The sequence below is a fragment of the Pristiophorus japonicus genome, chromosome 2 (genome assembly GCF_044704955.1).
Source record: "Pristiophorus japonicus isolate sPriJap1 chromosome 2, sPriJap1.hap1, whole genome shotgun sequence".
Lineage (NCBI taxonomy): Eukaryota > Metazoa > Chordata > Chondrichthyes > Pristiophoridae > Pristiophorus > Pristiophorus japonicus.
Genome location: NC_091978.1, coordinates 247,052,755 through 247,075,612, shown reverse-complemented (window position 1 = coordinate 247,075,612; position 22,858 = coordinate 247,052,755). Strand labels below are relative to the sequence as shown.

Here is a 22,858-nt window from a genome sequence, read left to right as displayed (position 1 = left end):
TTTTATCAATTTTAAACACCTCAATTAGATCACCCCCACAACCTTCTAAACTCACCTGAATACAAGTCAAGTTTATGCAACCTGGCCTCATCATTTAACCCTTCAATTCCTGGTCTGTGCTAAGCTAGCTGAACTCAGCTGGAGTGGAAGACAGGAGTATCCAACACATGGCCTGTGTGACAAATACGTCCCACAAGCTCCAAAAGTCTCTGTCAATTTTTCCAAATTAGTGGAAGCACACAAAGCTGATTTCAGCTTCAGTCCCTTCTTGAGCTTGCTGCCACATTAATATTTTAGCAGATGTGAGTTCGCTAAATAGAAATAGAAAAATGATATAGCTTGAGAGACAGGGTAAACAGATGAGTGGATGAGATGATGGAAAACGTTAGCTCATCTTACTGTGGTTATAACTTTTTCTTAACTTTAGTGGCACCCAGTTAGGGTGAAGAAGATATTAGTTATAACTATCATATTGTAATTTAAAAGTAAAGTTTTTATAGCCTGGCTATGGCACCGTAGACGTCAAATGGCATTTTCAATCACATTGAAAGGAATCGTTTGTTCTTTATTCCTAATATAGTTCACATTCAGATTTTTTTTAACAGCTATAGCTTTCAAGAATGAAAAATAAACTGTCACTAGCTTCATGGAGAAAAAAGACCCTCCCAGGTCTGGAAATCTGTTAGAGGCTGCTCTCTGATTGCTGAATTAAGACCAACTAGAGAGCAGATTTCTTGAACCAATCAGCCTGGGAGGTTTCAAGAGCTGAGGTTGAAGCTTCCCTGTTTCAAGCTCCTGAAAGGATATGAATGAAGAGTGAGGATGAGGCAAAGAGGGGAAAGGGCGTGATTTCTTGTGTACAAAGGACTGATTATTTATATGCATGAAGTCTCGCTTTTTTGTATATGAGATTCTGCTTTTTGTGAATATGGCGGAATCTCCTTTATTATGTAAGGACAATCTTGCAATTTTTGTGCATTGAGTTTGAATTTTCTGTGTTGGAGTGCTTGAATGTTCTGTGTTTTGGGGTTTGCATTTCTGCACACCCATGTAGCCCACTCCATTGGTTTTGACACCTGCATGTGGCCTTCAGCTGCAAAAGGTTCGGCATCTCTGCAGTAAGGGTGCTGAAATTGGCCGCAACATCCCCAGGCCGGGGATGTTTCTCCCATCTTAGGACCATGATCCAGCAACCTCTACTGCAAGTACATATGTGCGGACATTGGTTGAGGATAGGATTCTCACCCCCTTGCCACTTGCAGCAGTCAAATAGCTCACTGTTACTAATTGTCTGGGTTTACACTTGTCGAATGGCCACTTGAGCAAAGGTACCAGAGAGACACCTGTTCCCATTAAACTGTACCCAGGCAAAGTGTCAAAACTTTGAGAGGAGAAGGGATGATGAATGGAAGGGAGAAAACTATCAGAGAAAGGAGGGGCAAAATGTTTAGGTGTCATTTTTAATCAGTAATTCTTGACCAGGGTTAAAATGCAATTATTAAGATGGCTTTTAAAAGTGTTTCTTTCCACTTAAAATTGTAGACAGTTATTTTTGCTCTGGCTCTTGGAAAAGCTTCCTATCCATGCATGAATATTCCCCATTGTGCTAACGGAATGAAATGCTTATTGACAATGATGGCACCCCTGCAATGCATCATCATGCATTTAGATCAATATATAACTCCCAGACAACCTTTGGACATCTGCTGACAGGAAGCTAGGAGTTTCAAAACTATTGATTTTGGAGTAAATTGAGAAAAATAGAAATAAAGTTCTTCTGAAATTCAGTACTATCTTATGTACTGCAGTTCTCTTTTAACACTGCATTAATTTGCAACTTGGAAAAAGTTACCATTAGAGAATACTTCAGTATGGCTCTTTGAATAAATTAATGAGAGCTGCCACACTTCCTGCCTTTGTTACTATGGCAATTCATTACTTCTGCTCCGAGTCCATTTCTTTGGGTTGAGAGGGAAGAGGGATATACTGGCCCACGGGGATACAGGGGGCAGGGGGCAGGGGGCGGAGAGTGGTGGGGGGGTGGAGAGGAGAGGTGGGGGGGAAATCACAGTAGACCTGGCAAGAAATGTTCTTCTCCTCCAAGGTTAAGTAGCCCCCTGCTGAACAGTTCTGCAGGTCCCTGGTCAGGATCCAGAGTGCTCCTGGGGACAGTACAAATGCAGTAGTTTGCAATAATCACATAGAAAAAAAAGAGAGCATTAAAAGTACATGAAGGTTTGCTCTCTACTGCTCAGCTGTGTAGAACTATTTCAGTCTATAAACTGAATCGATCCAAGGTCAACAGTGCATTATAATGGGCACCAGCGTGGGTACATAAGGAGCTCCTGTACACATTTCTAGTCATGGTGATGACGATCACAACATCCTCACTTCAGAATGGCGATGGAAAAGTTTGTTTACATCTGAAATTAGGGAACACTCACTCCCAATGGTAGACATTTCTGACATTTTTTAATTAGGCACAGTCTGGGTGAATAGCACACAGAGGCATTCATTAAATGTTCTTCACTTAGGCTATTTTTTGATTCTTATCTACCTGTAAGTTCAATCTATCCAGAACATCAGAGGGATTGCCCTCACCTGGTTCCATTCCTATCTATCCTCTTGTAGCCAGAGAATTACCTGCAATGGCTCCTCTTTCTGCTACTGCACTATTACTTCTGCTGTCCCCCAAGGACCTATCCTTGGCCCCCTCCTATTTGTCATCAGCATGCTGCCCCTCGGTGACATCATCCAAAAACACAGCATCAGGTTCCACATGTACACTGACGACACTCAGCTCTACCTCACCACCACCTCTCTCAACCACTCCACTGCCTCTGATTTGTCATACTGCTTGAAATTTCCTCCAACTGGATATTGGGAAGATTGAAGCCATTGTCTTTGATCCCCGACACAAATCCCATTCCCTAGCCATCAACTCCATCCCTCTCCCTGACCACTGTCTGAGGCTGAAGCAGACCATTTGTAATCTCGGTATCCTATTTGACCCTGAGATGAACTTCTGATCCCGTATCTACTCCATCATCAAGACTGTCTACTTCCACCTCCGTAACATGGCCCATCTCTGCCCCGCCTCAGCTCATCTGCTGTTGAAACTCTCATCTATGCCTTTGTTACGTCTAGACTTGACTATTTCAATGTTCTCCAGACTGGCCTCCCATCTTCCACCCTCCATAAACTCTGCTGCCCATATCCTAACTCGCACTAAGTCCCATTCACCTATCACTCCTATGCTCGCTGACCAACATTGGCTTCCAGTCCCGCAACACCTCAATTTTAAAATTCACATAATTGTTTTCAAATCCCTCAATGGCCTGGCCTTTCTCTATCTCTACATTTTCCTACAGCTCTACCAGCCTCCAACTTCTCTGTGTTCCTTCAATTCTGGCCTCTTGCGCATCTCCGATTTTAATCTCTCCACCATTGTTGGCTGTGCATTCAGCTGTCTAGGCCCTAAACCTCTCCACCTTTCTACCTCTCTCTCCTCATTGAAGACGGCCCTTAAAACTTACCTCGCCTGTCCTAATATCTCCTTATGTGGCTTGATGTCAAATTTTGTTTTATAATGCTCCTTTGAAGCGCCTTGGGATGTTTTACTATATTAAAGGTGCTTTATAAATGCAAGTTATTTTTGTTGTAAATTAGATGGCCATCCAACGTAAATTGCCAATGCATCTAGTTCAATGCATCTTTCTGCATTTCTGCATCTTTAGAATAATATTTTGTGCTTATATTCACAAATAACTCAGTGGGATGTGTTGAGAAAACTTGAAGCACGTACTGATTGTAACATATCTATATATTATATTAAAAAATTGTGTATGCATGCATTTCTGGTTCACAAACCTCACTCCCTATTCACGCAATCTTTGTTCAAGCTTTTTATTTCAACAGTTAAAATTGAAATTACCAATTATAATGAGAAATCCTGATGTAAACATATGCCAGTGACACTGTAGTTGCAGTTACAGCCACAAGTTAGAATCATATCTCCACTGTATCCTGTACCACTGTATAGGCTGCAGGACCATGAGCACCACCACAGGAGATCTGCTAGTATTGCGATAATAACACAGAGCCTTATGCTCAATCTATGTTTGATGCCTTGGGGATTATTTTGGCCAAAGGGTGAAAACAGGTGGTAAAAGGGTGCACTACTAATAAGACATGCCTGCATGAACGTCTGGATTTAGCACACAATTTTGGCCCTAATTGCTGATTACCATAATTTGAACTTGCCTGGGGATTAGCACTCAAGTGCTGATTAGACACAATGTTCGTGGACCAGTATATGTGGGCTCCTTGCACTCACTTCCACTGAAGGTGCACTGGTTAATGCACACCTGACACATTGCAGAATAGCTCAGGGACAGGGAGAGGGAGCTCAGAGACTGAGGGAGAGGGAGCACAGGTTCTCGGATGCTGCAATCCTGGTCGAGGAGGTGGGATGTCATGTACCCGTAGGGAGGAAGGACGCCACCTCGCCCTCCTCACCCTTTTGTTCCCCTCTCTTCCAGCAGCTGGTGCTGCTCTGCCTGGCCTCATGTCCTTCTCCCAATACTCGTCCAGCCCAAGAGGGACTCCTAGCAAGATAGCCCTGACCAAGAACTCCCTTGCTCCTGAAGACTCCTATAATGTGTCCAATAAGGTGTAGCACAGCAATTACACTTTTTAGGTGAAGTTCTCAGAGAATTTGCAGAATAAATGTATCTAGAGTATTAGTGAAGTCTTGACAAAGTGCCCTAGAATGTCTCCCAAGTGTTTCAGAGAACCTCTTCGCAGCTCCAACACCAAGTGAACATGGAATGGTGAGTATCCCTTTAAGTAGTGCTTGAAATCCACATCAATGCCTTGTTTACTCCCAATCAGCTGCTCGCTATTAAGAGAAAGCTTTAGGACAATCATTAACTACCAAATTGACCTGCAGCCTCCTTAAGAGCACCAGTAGACATGTTAGGTAGCAATCAACCCCTTAACGAGCCTCCGGACTGCCGTTACTAGCGCGGGCTTCAACTCCTTTACCAAGATGGCATCTTGCATTAAACACAGGCTAAACTGGGTTTTCAGCTCAAGACCCCCATCTTGGCCACTCGGAGTATTTTCAGCACCTGAACATGCTGCCGAAAATTGTTCTCCTTGTATTTTATTGTAAACTAACAGTGCTGTTATAGGTATCACTTGAGTCTACACAAAACAATTTCTGCTTGACAGCAATTCAAGAAAACCAATATAACGATAGTTAAGCCAGCATTAATTGAATTGGTTGTAATATTGTCTGGATGTGGCACTCTTATACTGCATTGACTTCACATTGGGCACAGTATATCGGCAAGCAGTGAAAAACCAATGGGGTGAAATTGGCCCATGTTCCGTTTGGAGGTGGTAACCCTCTGGGGCCAGGACATTTATCGCCTGGCCTAGAGGTTCCGTCCCGGCGCGGATTTCGGCTCCTCCGCTCCTCAATGGAGACGGATCGATATTGGAGGCACTCCGTGTCCATGAAGGGGTGCTTCAGGGGCAGTAGCATAGTGCTGAGTCCAGCGCTGCGCTTCGGAGCCTAGCACCCCGGAGACAACATTAGCACTACGCGGATCTCCGTGTAGCGCTGACGCGGCAGAACACCCCTCCCCTTCAATTAAAGGGGAGGGCCGGTGCACACTCTGCAGCCCCTTTGGCGCCACCAGGGACACCCTCGACCGGGCCATTGTCGGGCCGACAGAAGAGTCAGCCGACAGAAAAATATGACAGCCCACGGAGCAAACAGCCCCCTCTTTAAAGGGAACCTTGGCGAAGGATGTCCACCAGCTTCGCGACCCGCAGAGCTGGCGGTGACCGGTTGGTGCCATCCTCGGCGTCCGCAGGGCAATTTCCCCCGCTGGGCGCAAAGGGGTCAGCGTGGGGCGGTGAGGGGTCAGCGCACACAGCTGGGGTGGTGCAAATCACAGGCATGGCGCTAATGACAGACCACTCTCCTAAACCTCCGGGGCAATTTCCCCAGAGACGCTACTGATCCCTTCCCCCAGGCGATAACCTCGTTGCGCCCCATTAAAACCTCCCGGAGTTGCTAATGGGGCTATAAAAAAGGGCAATTTCACCCCCAAGATTGTAAATTTTAAAATGGAAATTTGAAAGAACCCTGACAGTTGTGACTGCCCTAAAGATTCTAACATTAGGAAAGATTTGACTCTCCCACTGACTTCTTTCTAAAATAAATTTCACTGAAAGTCAAAAGCTGGAAGTCAAAAGTCAAACGGGCTCTTTAAATGTGTTTAAACATGTATGCCGCGATTGATTTTTTGCTTGAGCAGAAGGTGGTGTGAATGAGATACTATGTGGATGACTTTGATGCAGAGCACACATTGGACGAGCAGCAATCCCAACACCAGCCTGATGTAGCTCATCAGAGGCCCGAACCATTTTTACAGTCAGGCCGCAGTTAAATGAAAGCAGCGAGCTGACAGCACTAACCGAGGAAATTTGGTGGCCTTTCTGTGGAGCCGCGCTGGCAGAAGACCATTAAAGGGATAGGTCAGATGGATGGATGGCGGGGGAGAGGCGCGTCAAAGTTAGGGGAATTTTTGTGTAGACACAGGACGAGCAATTCTCCTGCTCTCAAAAAATCCTCTCCAAAACATTTTTTTTTGCCTTTTCTGAGTGGCCTCCAACAGTCCCTTTAAGGGACGCTGGTTTTCCCACTTACTGCTCAGGACTTGTGGGCAGGACTTGCACACCATGGGCTCCATGTGTAATTGTTTGAAAATGCCACCAGGGTTCTATCTATGCCATCTAGTCAGTGTGATGCTGGCCGCCTATTTTGGGGCACACTCAAAAACCTCAGGCGAGAAGACAGCGATGAGTCCTTTCTAGAAATTTTGGTCTCACTGTCACCCCATTCCCACCAGAAAACAGGGTTCTATAGCAACCAAATCACCCCTAGAATTCAGTGCTCCCCTATCACACCACCCTAAAAACATTAGTGATATTAAATTGATAGATGCCATATGCCTGAACCGTAAAGTAATTACCATTGACTGAATAATAAACCAGATAATCTGTGGTACATTTAGTTTCTTGAAAATAAATGATCCAGCAATCTACATCCATCTCTAAACTCATTCACATATGCATAGCTCAAAAGTACTTTTGAAAATGAACATACTGTAAATGAGAAAGAGTATTCAGTAGTTAAAGAGTTAAGGCTGTACAGATGGGGGTGACAGTTCAGATAGCAGAGCTCAGACTTCAGACTATAGTACATAGGCAGCACAGATGTGATAATATATCATCTTCTAAATGTCTACACTTTGAATAATTACCAGGCGTGCTGTATGCTGCAGGAACAAATGTTCTGTTCTAACACAAAGGACATCCAGTCTCCAAACCATTATTCATTTCTGGTGAATAAAATAAGCCGATTGTATTTGAAAAGTTAATGGGTTGAATATTTGAAATTCTTCTGCTGATTTGATCCCCGTACTACATATTATCTGGTATTTTGGGATGTAACACTGTAGTGTGTCCTAACTGACTGCTTAGTCAGTTACTGGTCAGTGTAATGATGCAGTTCTAAAATATGTGAACTGGAAATGTGAATTTCAGCACAAATTTTGCAGAACCAATTACAGAAACACAATCAGAAACTGTGTCTAAAATCTAAAAGAATCAACCAATTCATCATTGTAAAGGGTAAACTAATCTCTCCTGTATTTCTGATTTTCATTTTATCGTCATGTATTTCAACCTTTTATCTCATGACTGGCACTATGGTGTTTCGATTGTATGAAATAATATGGTTGAAAGTAAGTTGACACTTCTGATACAAATTTTTACAGTAAATCTAGGAAATAAATTGTTCGATAATAAAAAGCACTGAATTTCTTTCAAAACTGCCCGAACACCAAGAAATCCAGAGGAAAGGACAATCCCAGACATCACTGACTAGAAGCCTATAAGATTACCAGGGACAGAAAGAAGAAAGGGTGATAGAAGATAAATCTTAAGTATAGAGTACCTTTTTGAACCTAACTATTAATAGAAGTGTTAAAAATCAATAAAAGAATACAAGAATTACTGTAAAATCATTTTGAGGCAGAAGCCATGGTCACAGTTGTACCAATATTTTGCTAATGCTGAGCACAAAAGTTTAGTACAATCGGTGGTCTCATGTTGATTTTTCTTGATGTTGTCAGTGCAGTGAGCAAAACAAGCATTTTGTTTTACCACCTGTTTGCTTAAAACCTCACAGGGCTTCTTTAATTTCATGCTATTGTCTTCTGACTGAAATTATACTGTTAATTATACTGTTTGTTCTTTTCAATCAGAAAAAAACAGTGATGATATTGCTGAAAGGTACAGTAAATGCTTAAACAGAGGGACACTTCAATCTTAAAAGGTTCCACTGACACAGCAGCCAGACACCACATGCTCTCCAGCCACTAGGGAAGCACTTAAAAGGTTCATGGGGCACTGGCTGTTCCATTGTGATGGATTCCACCTAGACTGTGCTGGGACTAGGGTCCTGGGGAATCAAATAACTAGGGCTGTAGAGAGGGCTTTAAACTAAATAGTGGGGAGGTGGGGAGAGGGTTCAGCTGAGCAAAAATTTAAAAAGTCAAAGAATAAGGGAAAAAGTCAAAGAATAAGGAGAAAGCAATAGAGCAGGGTAGCTCTGGGGGAAATGAAAACCAGAGCGTGACAGGAAAGGACTGAATGTATAAACACAAAAGTGAATCAGAAAGTGGGATCAAAGCAGGAAAAAAGGGTAAAAAAACAAATTTAAAATCTGAATGCATGCAGCATTCGTAACAAAATAGATGAGTTGATGGCACAAATAGATAGAAATGGGTATGATCTGATAGCCATTACAGAGACATGGTTGCAAGGCGACCAAGGCTGGGAACTAAATATTATGGGGTATTTGACAATTCAGAAGGACAGACAGAAAGGAAAAGGAGGTGAGGTAGCTCTGTTAATAAAAGGATGAGATCAGTGCATTAGTGAGAAACAATATTGACTCAGAAGATCAAGATGTTGAATCAGTTTGGGTGGAGGTAAGGAATAATGGGAAAAAGGCACTGGTGGGCGTAGTCTATAGGCCCCCTAACAGTAGCTATACTGTTAGATGGAGTATAAATCAAGAAATAATGAAGGCTTGTAATGAAGGAACGGCAATAATTATAGGCGATTTTAACCTTTACATTGATTGGACAAAGCAAATTGGTCAGAGTAGCCTTGAGGAAGAGTTCATAGAGTGTATCCAGGATAGTTTCCTTGAACAGTACGTTGCGGAATGAACCAGGGAGCAGGCTAACTTAGATCTGGTACAGGTTGAACCTCTTTTATCCGGGACTCCCTTATCTGGCACCATCCCTCGCCCGGCGCCATTCCTGGCTGCCGGGTGGCACATGCGCAGAACTCCGACCCACCGCCGCCCCCCCCCCCAAGTTTCCCATTCCTTTTTAGGCACAATGGTGATACCTTTCCTTTATGATTTAATTAAATCATTCACCTAAACAGAAAATCAACACACTTACTGGAAAGAAAGTGATCAGCAGTAGCAGGAGCCTCCTCAACCTAGGACACCTCGGGGCCCACTGGGCCCGCCGACACCTCAGGGCCTGCTCGGCCCGCCAACATCTCGGGGCCTGTTTGATCTGCCAACATGTTGGGGCCCGCTCAGCCCGCCAACACCTCGGGGCCTGCTCGGCCCACCAACATCTCGAGGCTCGTTTGATCCGCCAACACGTCAGGGCCCGCTCGGCCCGCCGACACCTCGGGGCCTGCTCGGCCCACCAACATCTCGAGGCTCGTTTGATCTGCCAACACGTCAGGGCCCGCTCGGCCCGCCGACACCTCGGGGCCTGTTTGATCCGCCAACATGTTGGGGCCCGCTCGGCCCGCCGACACCTCGGGGCCTGCTCGGCCCGCCGACACCTCGGGGCCCGCTGGAGCCGCCGCCCTTGGGCCGATCACCTCCCCTCATCTGGAAACATCCCTCATCCGGCACAGGCCAGGTCCCGAGGGTGCCAGATAATGGAGGTTCAACCTGTACCGTGTAATGAGACAAGCTTAATAAATGATCTCTGAGTAAAGGAATCTCTATGAATGAGTGACCTTAAATAAAGGAGACTACAAAGGTATGAAGGCAGAGTTGGCTAAAGTGGACTGGGAAATCAGATTAAGATTGGGATGGTTGGTGAGCAGTGGCAGACATTTAAGGAGATATTTCATAACTCTCAACAAAAATGTATCTCAATGAGAAGGAAAGGCTGTAAGAGAAGGGATAACCATCCGTGGCTAACTAAGGAAGTAAGGGATGGTATCAAATTGAAAACAAGGGCATACAAAGTGGCCAAGACTAGTGGGAGGCCAGAGGATTGGGAAACTTTTAAAAGCCAGCAAAGAACGATTAAAAAAATATTAAAGAGAGGGAAAATAGATTATGAAACTAAACTAGGATGAAATATAAAAACAGATAATAAAAGTTTCGACAGGTACATAAAAAGAAAAAGAGTGGATAAAGTAAATGTTGGTCCCGAGAGGATGAGACTGGGAAATTAATAATGGGGAACAGGGAAATGGCAGAGACTTTGAACAAAGTCTGTGTATCAGTCTTCACAGTAGAAGTCACTAAAAACATCCCAATAGGGAATAATCAAGGGGCAATATGAAGGGAGGAACTTAATGCAATCACTATCACTAAAAAAGTAGTACTCGGTAAAATAATGGGACTAAAAGCAGACAAGTCCCCTGGACCTGATGGCTTGCATCCTAGGGTCCGAAAAGAAGTGGCTGCAGAGATAGTGGATGCATTGGTTGTAATCTACCAAAATTCCCTGGATTCTGGGGAGGTCCCAGCGGATTGGAAAACTGCAAATTTAACGCCCCTATTTAAAAAAGGAGGCAGACAGAAAGCAGCAAACTATAGCCTAACATCTGTTGTTGGGAAAATGCTGGAGTCCATTATTAAGGAAGCAGTAGCAGGACATTTGGAAAAGTATATTTCAATCAAGCAGAATAGCATGGTTTTATGAAAGGGAAATCACATTTGACAAATTTGCTGGAGTTCTTCAAGGATATAACGAGCAGGATGGATAAGGGGGAACCAGTGGATATGGTGTATTTGGATTTCCAGAAGGCATTCAATAAGGTGCCACATAAAAGGTTACTGCACAAGATAAAAGTTCACAGGATTGGGGGTAATATATTAACATGGATTGAGGATTGGCTAACTAACAGAAAACAGAGAGTCAGGATAAACATTTGCCGGTTAGCAAACAGTGACTAGTGGGGTGTCGCAGGGATTGATGCTGGGTCCTCAACTACTTACAATCTATATTAATGACTTGGATGAAGGGACCGAGTGTAATGTAGGCAAGTTTGCTAATGAAACAAAGATGGGTGGGAAAGCAAATTGTGAGGAGGACACAAAAAATCTGCAGAGGGATATAGACAGACTAAGTGAGTGGGCAAAAATTTGGCAGATGGTGTATACTGTGGGAAAATGTGAGGTTATCCACTTTGGCAGAAAAAATAGAAAAGCAAATTATAATTTAAATGGACAAAAATTGCAAAGTTCTGTAATACAGAGGGACCTGGGGGTCCTTGTGCATGAAACACAAAAAGTGAGTATGCAGTTACGGCAAGTAATCAGGAAGGCAAATAGAATGTTGGCTTTTATTGCAAGAGGAATAGAATATAAAAACAGAGAGATCCTGCTACAACTGTACAGGATATTGGTGAGGCCACACCTGGAGTACTGCGTACAGTTTTGGTCTCCGTATTTAAGGAAGGATATACTTGCATTGGAGGCTGTTCAGAGGAGGTTCACTAGGTTGATTCCAGAGATGAGAGGGTTGAGTTATGACGATAGGCCTATACTCATTGGAGTTCATAAGAATGAGAGATGATCATATCGAAACATGTAAGATAATTAGGGGACTAGACAAGGTGGATGCAGAGAGGATATTTCCACTCATAGGGGAAACTAAAACTAGGGGATATAGTCTCAGAATAAGGTGCAGCCCATTTAAAACTGAGATGAGGAGGAATTTCTTCTCTCAGAGGGTTGTTAATCTCTGAATTCTCTGCCCCAGAGAGCTGGGGAGGCTGGGTGACAGATTTTTGAGCGATAAGGGAATAAAGGGTCATGGGGAACGTGCGGGGAAGTGAAACTGAGTCCATGATCAGATCAGCTATGATCTTATTAAATGGCGGAGCAAGCTTGAGGGGGTCAAATGGCCTACTCCTCCTCCTATTGTGTTTTTGTGTTCTTGTGAACACTCTATCAGGAACTGAAATATAGAAAACATATACTACCACCAAAGGGAAGCAGTGTGGCCTTGGAGGTGGCCTTGGAAATAGCGGATGCATTGACAATCATTTTCCAACATTCCATTGACTCTGGATCAGTTCCTATCGAGTGGAGGGTAGCCAATGTAACCCCACTTTTTAAAAAAGGAGGGAGAGAGAAAACAGGGAATTATAGACCGGTCAGCCTGACATCGGTAGTGGGTAAGATGGTGGAATCAATTATTAAGGATGTCATAGCAGAGCATTTGGAAAGAGGTGACATGATAGGTCCAAGTCAGCATGGATTTGCGAAAGGGAAATCATGCTTGACAAATCTTCTGGAATTTTTTGAGGATGTTTCCAGTAGAGTGGACAAGGGAGAACCAGTTGATGTGGTATATTTGGACATTCAGAAGGCTTTCGACAAGGTCCCACACAAGAGATTAATGTGCAAGGTTAAAGCACATGGGATTGAGGGTAGTGGATTGAGAACTGGTTGTCAGACAGGAAGTAAATGGGTACTTTTCAGAATGGCAGGCGGTGACTAGTGGGGTACTGCAAGGTTCTGTGCTGGGGCCCCAGCTGGTTACACTGTACATTAATGATTTAGACGAGGGGATTAAATGTAGTATCTCCAAATTTGCGGATGACACTAAGTTGGGTGGCAGTGTGAGCTGCGAGGAGGATGCGATGAGGCTGCAGAGCGACTTGGATCGGTTAGGTGAGTGGGCAAATGCATGGCAGATGAAGTATAATGTGGATAAATGTGAGGTTATCCACTTTGGTGGTAAAAACAGAGAGACAGACTATTATCTGAATGGTGACAGATTAGGAAAAGGGGAGGTGCAACAAGACCTGGGTGTCATGGTACATCAGTCACTGAAGGTTGGCATGCAGGTACAGCAGGCGGTTAAGAAAGCAAATGGCCATGTTGGCCTTCATAGCGAGGAGATTTTAATACAGAGGCAGGGAGGTGTTGCTACAGTTGTACAGGACCTTGGTGAGGCCACACCTGGAGTATTGTGTACAGTTTTGGTCTCCTAACCTGAGGAAGGACATTCTTGCTATTGAGGGAGTGCAGCGAAGGTTCACCAGACTGATTCCCGGGATGGCGGGACTGACCTATCAAGAAAGACTGGATCAACTGGGCTTGTATTCACTGGAGTTCAGAAGAATGAGAGGGGACCTCATAGAAACGTTTAAAATTCTGATGGGTTTAGACAGGTTAGATGCAGGAAGAAGGTTCCCAATGTTGGGGAAGTCCAGAACCAGGGGTCACAGTCTAAGGATAAGGGGTAAGCCATTTAGAACCGAGATGAGGAGAAACTTCTTCACCCAGAGAGTGGTGAACCTGTGGAATTCTCTACCACAGAAAGTTGTTGAGGCCAATTCACTAAATATATTCAAAAAGGAGTTAGATGTAGTCCTTACTACGAGGGGGATCAAGGGGTATGGCGAGAAAGCAGGAATGGAGTACTGAAGTTGCATGTTCAGCCATGAACTCATTGAATGGTGGTGCAGGCTAGAAGGGCCGAATGGTCTACTTCTGCACCTATTTTCTATGTTTCTATGTTTCTATGTGTGGTAACATACACAAAGTACATATATGCTGAACAAGGAGAGCTGAGTAAACATGGCTGCAATTTATTTCAACTTTATCCAAAGAGTTTTCTTGACACAGTGTCATAAATAGTTATAGCAAATGAAATAAATAACATCCATAGTAGTTAAGTTGGTGCAGTGACCAGTATTGGGGAAAGTGCATTTTACTACTACTTGATGCAAATGTACAAAAGACTGTTACTGCATTGTGAATATGATGAAGGGCAAGGCCCACTGTATGAGAGTGTGCAAAGGTGCTTCAGAGTCTTCACTCCTTCACTTTGTTTGACTTTGGGTGGGTGTTCTCCTCTTCTGCCTGCTCCAGGATTAGGCCCCATTGCATGGGAAATTTGAGCAGCATGCACAATAACCTTGAAAACCTTGGTGGACTGAATTGTTGGAAACCCTTAAATCAGATTAGGCATCTGAACTATGCTTCAGGATACCTATGGTGTGATAATCCTGGTGGCTGCATGAACCTATTGTTTCTACGCTCTTTTGCTGTTCGTGGCTATCTCAGAGATATCGTAAGCCAGGGTTGCAGAGAGTCGCCTTAGTCACCATGAGCTAACCTTGCACTTTACTTTGTAGCTCGAATAATCCTGATGCCATGAATGCCATAAAATCGCGGCATTATAATTGTTGTCTGGGAAGCATTCACTGGTATGATCCTATTTTCATGATCATAGATGACCTATGCATTCATGGAGTAAAAGCCCTTGCAGTTCACGAAGGCAAATAAATTGTGTGCAGGAGCCAATAAGGTTGCATGGGTGCCGAGAATTATGGCCTGGATTTTAAGGAATCTTGCCATGTGAAGAAAATGCTCATATTTTTCTGGAGGTTGTCGATGGGGAAGCATGGCCTGGGATACCCTTAGTGCAGGTCTGCTCCCTGATAGAAGGGGCAGGAAAATAAAGCACAGCTGCTGTCCCCTCAACCAGACAAGCCACAACACTGTCTTTCTCTGGGCACACATGCATTGGGATTGGCCAGTCAATGGGCTAGAATTTCCACTTCATTTCTGGCGGTTTTCTTGGTGGTACAGCTCGTTTTCAGCGGAAAACCACTCGGCGAAAATTTCCACTCTGATGTTTTCAAAATATCGCTGGGCAGTGGACCGCTGAAGTGCACCGCCGAAAAAAACACTACCGTCCAAGTTTGGGCTCAGCAGTGACCCATAAGATCAAAAAAACTGCCCATGAAAAGCTGGGTGGTAGGTAAGTAGCCCTGCAAGAAAAAGTAAGTTAAAGTGTTTTTTATAATTCTTTTAAAATTATTTTACAACGATTAAGTTAAAAAGGGTCTTGAGAATGTTTTCTGATTTTTTATTTTTTGTTTCTTGGAAAAAATATTTTTTGTGTTTTCCCCCCTTCCTAGGCCCCACCTCAGCTTCGGTCTAATTCTGAATAATCACTGCCTATTTTGATTAAGAACCACCCAATTTGCCCAGGATCACGTTTAACTGCTGAGAATCTACGTGTAAGATCCATTTTCTCGCCGGGTGGTATTTTTTCATTTTTTTATGCAATTTTTCACCGGCGTTAGTTTAAGAATCTTAGTGATCTTTTTGGGCGGCAATCCAGCGGTGGTGGGTTTTAGAGAAATTCTAGCCCATTGAACCTGAAAGAAAATGAAATGGAGGGCCAGGAATTCCTCTCCTACCTCATCAACATGTTTGTCTGGTCTGTGTCTAGTGCAGGCACAGGCCTAGTTCCACACGTTCCCCATCCCCCACCTCCAGGAAAGCTCTGGAAATCACAGGGCAATGTAAAGGGGACAGAGGCCTAGTAAAACTTGTTGAATATATTCAAGGCTGAGATAGTTAGATTTTTGGACTCTCAGGAAATCAAGGGATATGGGAATCGGGCAAGAAAGTAGAGTTGAGATCGAAGATCAACCATGAACTTACTGGCTTGAGGGGCCTACTGCTGCTCCTAATTCTTAAAATCTTATGTTCAACCACTTTTACCCGGCTTTTGTACAAAGGGAAATGACCATTTTCCAGGAGCATGGGTCAGAAAAATCTATCCTTCAAGCTATTGAACCCCTGCTGCTTTCTGATGTGTACCAAAATGGATATTTAAGGATTAATTATAACTTTCGGTGATGGTGGAAAGCCTGCAGTAGCAGATCAGCCATTTGTTATACACCTTGCCCAATTTTGCTTTGCGCAATTTAAAGGCACATCAGGCGGGATGTTTTATAGGCAGTTGATCCACCACTGACAGTTTTCTTCCACCACCGAGAGTTAATATCAGCCCTTTAATAGTTCCACTCTTCAAGATGGAAGCGAGTTACTCAATGGATTTCATTAATTAATTAAATACTTTTTTTTTGAACAGTTGTACCTTAAAATAAAGACATGCTGTAAAGTGGGAAAGAATGCACTAAAGAACATTACAGGGAAAATTGTAAAATATATAGGATAATGTGGGAGCAACATACCATATTCCAACTGTATGAATGGTCAATGCACTAATTATATGCAGTATACAAAGCATAATTACATATTATATATAGTTTAATTACTAGATGCCATCATTTCTTATCACTGTGTGGGTTCTGATACTTCCAAATTAATGCTAAATGTAAATACCAGAATTGATACATACTCAGTTACTTTGTACTGAATCCTCCTTGCACCTATCATTATAATCAACTTGCAGTAGTGGAATCATACCGACCTTATGCCTAACTGCCTGCAGACAACTTCAGCATCAGCTTCATCCCAGTGGTCATCACACACAGTTCCCCATTGCCCGGAACGATAGACTTCCACGCGGCCTTCATATTCAGAACTACCGCCAACCAGTCGGATTGGAACAAATACAGATGCTAAATTTAAACAGAAAAGGGCTCTGATAAATAATTTCTGCGTTATTGTAATTTACAAACAGATAAAGCAATATTTGTTTATGAGATTTCTCTCCACGTGCCCACGAATTGATAAGTGAACCAATTTAACAACGGATGGATTGTCAGTGGTAAGTAACTGAAGCATTTACTCCACTATTAAGTCCATAATGAAGTTGTATGAAAGCTTAGTTATCCAAAGATTTTGTTATTTAACTTATTTGATGATATCAATTAATTTAATTTTCTTTTGTAGGCACACAGTAACTAAACACTGAAATCAGCCAGCGCTGTTGTTTCATGTTATGAAAGCCCAATTAAACCTAAATTCTAAAGTGGATGAGCTCATCAGTCGCCACTGTTCAGGGGGAAAATGATGGGTGACGTCACTGGGTGTAAATGGAAAAGTGTTCTAATTCCCAGCACTGTCGTGATGGGCACATGGACAGAACAAATTTTAGAGAGTAATTTAGGTGTAGTTGTTCTTCTGATCATTGGAACATTACAGCACAAAGGGGTATTTTTCTGAGAATTTATTATCATTGATCATTGACAACTGCTGACAACTATTTCAATACCTTTGGGAGGATTGCAAGTAACCGCAGCTGCCCGTTTATAGAGGCAGTTCCCATGCTGTCTGGTCTCCTTCGCACACTCAAGCAAGCTGTGTTCATCACCGCGGCACTGGACGTTACTCCAATGAAAAGTAACCAGTGCCAATCCAGAAATAGGTATCTGCCCAGCTTTGCCGTTTTCACTGAACAAAATGGAAAGGTTCAGAGTTACAACCATATGAACAACCTTTCAAACAGCGTCATCTAATTATGAGTGCACATGACTCTCGCCGTCTTAATTGGGGTGTCCTGAGTTTATATATGAATTTCAATCCGTCTGCTCCCTCAACTTTGGAGTACCATTCCCAAATGGATTCTGAAATTCATTGACTCTTTCGGCATAATATGCCAGAAGGGCCGAATTATAGACTCAGCCAGATATGCCAGGAGTTCCCACAGGCCTTGTAAGCGGTGGAGTCGACAGGGCTTCGTAAGAAGCAGGCTGACATACCAACCAGTCTAATGGCAGAAATGGAGCCCACCACGAGGCTCCAGGCCAGGACATAGCCAAGTCCTCTGAAGAAAGAAGAACTTGCTATATAAAAATGGCTAAGGGGACATGTGTTTTATTTTCCTGACATCATAGCACACCCCCACCCCCAGGTCATTTCACAGGACTCCCAGACCCCTAGAGCAGGTGGACACCTGAACTGACATGGGCGCCCTCCGTAAATACTTAAATTGGGTGACATCCCCGTGGCCCTCTGAACTTTGGCGGAGTCAACAACGAAATTGCCCCGTGCTGGGTTTGGAGCACATAATTCGAATTGTATGGTTTCTTTGCATCGGCAGGGGAAGCACTGGACCTGGTGTGGAATTGGCCTCTTTGAGGGAAAAAAATGTTTCCTGTGCTAACTAAGCATTCGCACGGCGCTTGCAGGGTGCAACGCTCAGCACCGCGCTCAGCACATCAGCGCCACACCTGCTGCATTGTGCTAACAAGTCACAATGTCCCTCCTCTTCTTTTAAACCACTTTTTGCCATCGTAGCCCCGGGGACAATTCTGCACAGGTCGATGTGGCTGCCACGCCCAACACACAAATCATTAGTGCTCCATTAGTGCCAACCGGCAGCGCTAACTGGCCCTGTGCAAAGGGGCAATTGCGACCCCTATATCTCCTAGTTCTAGACTCTCAGCCAGGGGAAACAACCTCGCAGCATCTACCCTGTCAATCCCCCTCAGAATTTTATATGTTTCAATGAGATTAACTCTCATTCTTCTCAATTCCAGAGAGTACAGGCACAATCTACTCAATCTCTCCTCAACAGACCACCCTCTCATCCCTGGGATCAATCGAGTGAACCTTCATTGTACCGCCTCTAAGACCTGTATGCCCTTTCTCAGATAAGGAGACCAAAACTGTGCACAGTACCCCAGGTGTGATCACACCTGTAATCGAGCTTCCCCTAGTAGACAACTGATATACTGCAACTACTGATGTAAATAATAAAGTATCATGTGGCAAAGTCACATTCTGACCATTTTGGTGCAACAGCCATCTTATATGTAGAGTGTGCTTCTTAGTGATATCATAAGAATATATCACATTGGCGATGAGGATAGGATTTCTGGATTCCATCACAGAAATTTTTGTTGGTGGATGTTCTTACCAACCAACAGAGAGACTTTGAGGGGTTCTTTGTTTTGCAGAGCAGCTAAAAATCCAAGGTAAATTTCAAGCACACTTGGCTGAACTGTTGATGTTGCCAGAGTCCAGACGGCCACATCTATAGGAATAACAGGGTGCTTGGGTGAGTTCCATCATGACCAAGAGACTTTTGAAGCGTATGTGGAGCAGCTAGACATTTTATTCACCGCGAATAGAATTGTCGAAGTCTCTGATGATGAAAACCATAACCGGGTGGTTTTAGAAAGAAAACGGGCTATTTTCTAGACTGAAGCAGGCCCCGAGGTATATGAAACCCTGAAAAATGTGTTTGTTCCTGTCTAGCCAAAGGCCACGCCACTGGCAGAAATTAAGTTAGAACAGCACTACAGTCCTGAGCCCCTGGAAATTGCTGAAAATTATCATTTTGGAACACGAGATCAATTAAATAACAAGGGTATCAATAAGTACATTGTAGCTTTAAAAAAGCTATCCATTCACTGTCCTTTCGGAAAGTTTCAGGACTGAGCATTGCATGACTGCTTTGTTTGTGGGATGAAAAATGAAGCAAACAATCAGAAGAAAATTGTTGACAACCCCTAACTTGACATTTGGTTTAGCTTGTCAGACTGCTTTGTCGATGGATATGGCTGACCAATACTCCTGAGAATTTCGTGCCATTTCCAGTCATCAGACAACTGAGGTGAATCACCTGCAGGTTAAAAGTAACAGGCAGTTGGGCCCCAAGGCCTCAGCAACTGGCCAAGGTAAATTACATTGAAGTCATGCTATCAATGCCGGGATAACACGTTGCTCAATGCTATCCGTATGTGAAGACAGAGTGTTTCTGCTGCAAGGCAACTGGACATCTTGCAAAGGCATGCCAATTGAAGAGTAAACCGATGTTCAATGCTGGAAGTAGAAATCACCAGACACTACATAGCATTGAAGAGAACCAACAGGATGAGGACATTCTAGAGATAAACATCTTCAAGAGCACGAGGGTATCTAACGATTCACAAAGTATCATCATCCAAGTAGACATTGCAGGAACCAGCATACCCATGGAAATCAACACTAGTGCATTCGTGAATGTAGTAGTGGAATTGCTATATCTCGACAAGTTGTGTGAATTTCCACTGGAGAAATCGAAAATAGAGCTGCGAGGCAACTTAGGAGAGCAAATTCCTATTGTACCGGTGAAATACAAGGATCAGTTTCAGAGCTTGCCTCTCATAGTAGTGGCAAGAGATAGGCCTGCCTTGATAGATAGAAATTAGTTGGGATCACTGAAGCTGGATTGGAATGAGATTTTTCATGTGGAAACAAAATTTGCATTAGAAGATGACGTCATCAAGCAGTATCCAAAGGAGTTTCGTGAAACAGGCAGTCCAATCCAAGACTTCAAGGCGAGTGTCACAGTGCAGAAGGAAGCTAGACCAATTTACTGCAAGTCCTGTCCCGTACTATACGCACTCAAGGAGAAGATGTAGCAAGAACTCAAAAGACTAGAAACTGAGAACATGATCTCTATGATAGAAGAATTGTTCTATTTTCCATACATAGTCACAGCTGAAGAGATTGGTAGAGCAATCAAACGTGACCCAGTTATGTCAAAGGTGTATGATTACATAGCAAATGGCTGGCCAAATCATGTATCAGAGGAAGATATTCATCCATACTTCATTCATAGGAATAAATTTTCAGTGGGTAAAGATTGTATCATACAAAAGAAAAATACTGTGGATGCTGGAATCTGGAATAAAAACAGAAAATGCTGGAAATCTCAGCAGGTCAGGCAACATCTGTGGAGAGGAAGCAGAGTTAACGTTTCGGGTCGATGACCCTTCGTCAGAACTGGAGAGTGTTCGGAAAGAACAGATTCTTAACAAGCACTGAAAGGGGGAGCGGAAGAAAGAACAAAAGGGAAGGTCTGTGATAGGTTGGAAGACAGGAGAGATTAGAGAGACAAAAGGGATGATGGCCCAAATTGAAATGTTAATGCCAGGAGTTAGAAAAACATTAGTCAAGATAGGGTGTGAATGGTGGGATAATGACCAACTGCCATTAGAGACAAGGAGAAAAAAAGAAAGAAACAGGTTCTAAGGAGGAGGGGAGGGGGGGGGAAAGGGAGCCAAAGATTGGCAGCGGTTACGCTCTAAAATTTTTGAACTCGATGCTGAGTCCAGAAGGCTGTAAAGTGCCTAAATGAAAGATGAAGTGCTGTGCCTCGAGCTTGCGTTGAGCTCTGTTAGAACAGTGTAGGAGGCCGAGGACGGAGAGGGAGTGGAGTGGAGAATTAAAGTGACAGGCGACCGAAAGCTCGGGGTCACACTTGCAGACGAAACAGGGGATGCACTGCAAAGCAATCACCCAATCTATGCTTGGTCTCCCCAATGTAGCGGAGACCACATCGTGAGCAGCGAATACAGTAGACTAAATTGAAAGAAGTGCAAGTAAATTGCTGTTTCACCTGGAAGGATCTATGCATCCCTGGGAGAAAGACATCCGCGTGGGAGAGATTGGGCTATTTGCCCAAATCATGCCCAGTGAATGTTCTTCAAACATTCACGCCTGGTAAAAGCAGGTGTATTGTCTACTTTTACCAGTGTAACATTTTTAAAACATTTAAAAATTAAATTGAATCATTCATTTTTATATTAAAAGTCCTGTCCATTAAGATAAGTTTATTTATAACCCTATTAAAACACATTAAAAAAATTGCAAAAAAATATATATTTTTTGTAAAACATTTAATTACATTTAATTTCAATTAATTTTAAATGTGTTTTTTTTTATTGTGCGATGTTTCTTGTTTTATGACGGTTTTCTCATTGATAGTAATGGGAACTCGTAAAAACGGAGTTCCCATTTTTATCAATGAGAATACTATTTAGTGATTGGTGGTTCAGGCCCACGTGACTCCAGCATTTCCGTATGTACGGGGATGTCATCTTCCCATACGCAGTGCAGCGACTGAAGGCCTCCAACCGGAATCCTACGTTCCTCTGGGACCACCGGGTATTTTTGCAAAAAGAATTTGGGTCGGAGACATTCATCCGAAGGAAGCCTCTGACTGCAATTTCCCCCACATAGAGTACATCGTTTGTCAGTGTACAACATGTCAATTGGTGGGCAAGAACGATGTAACTATTTGTACTGCACTTTTTTGACTGACAGGCAACAAGCCCCGCCCCGTCAAGCTCCACCCCCTCTCCCATGCATGTGGTGCCGAGAAGCAGGACCTGAGACACCGACTCTCTACCCCCTCGGCGGGCCTGGGGCCAAGAGCAGACGGTGAGGGGGGGCCACAGTGGCAGTCTTGGCCCGAGAGCGGACGGCGTGGGCCCGATAGCGAGTGAGAGGCTAGGTGAGAGGCTGGGTGAAGAGAGAGGCTGGGTGAGAGAGAGAGAGAGAGAGAGAGGCTGGGTGAGAGAGAGAGAGAGAGGCTGGGTGAGAGAGAGAGAGAGGCTGGGGGGGGAGAAAGAGAGGCTGGGTGAGCGAGAGAGAAGCTGGGTGAAGAGAGAGAGTGGCTGGGGGGACGAGAGATACTGGAGGGAGAGAGACAGGCTGGGGGAACAAGAGAGGCCGGGTGAGAGAGATGCTGGGTGGGGAGAGAGAGGATGGGAGGAGAGAGTGGCTGGGGCGGAGAGAGAGACACGGGTAGGGGGAAGATGGATCACGTTCTTCCAACCCGTTGGAGTGGATGATATCCAGAAGTCATGACACTGTCACTATTCACTTCATACCCAATAAACCTGTTAACAATCTGTACACAATGCGTGCCCCATCTATGGTTGGGGGGGGATGAGGATGAGGGGTGGGGTGGGGTGGGGAGTATGTACTTGCACTGGGATAAGGCAC

General features: G+C 43.8%; 1 protein-coding gene across 4 annotated transcripts in view; it reads right to left on the bottom strand.

The window, feature by feature from the left end:
* Positions 1 to 22,858, bottom strand: part of prss12 (serine protease 12) — a 176,677-nt gene that overhangs the window by 127,720 nt on the left and 26,099 nt on the right. For all 4 annotated transcript variants that reach the window (XM_070871141.1, XM_070871142.1, XM_070871144.1 and 1 more), the window contains exons 3-4: positions 17,352 to 17,530; positions 16,605 to 16,755 (exon numbers count right to left, since the gene is read on the bottom strand). In XM_070871141.1, coding sequence (XP_070727242.1) covers positions 16,605 to 16,755; positions 17,352 to 17,530 — 330 coding nt within the window. The remainder of the gene's footprint in view (positions 1 to 16,604; positions 16,756 to 17,351; positions 17,531 to 22,858) is intronic.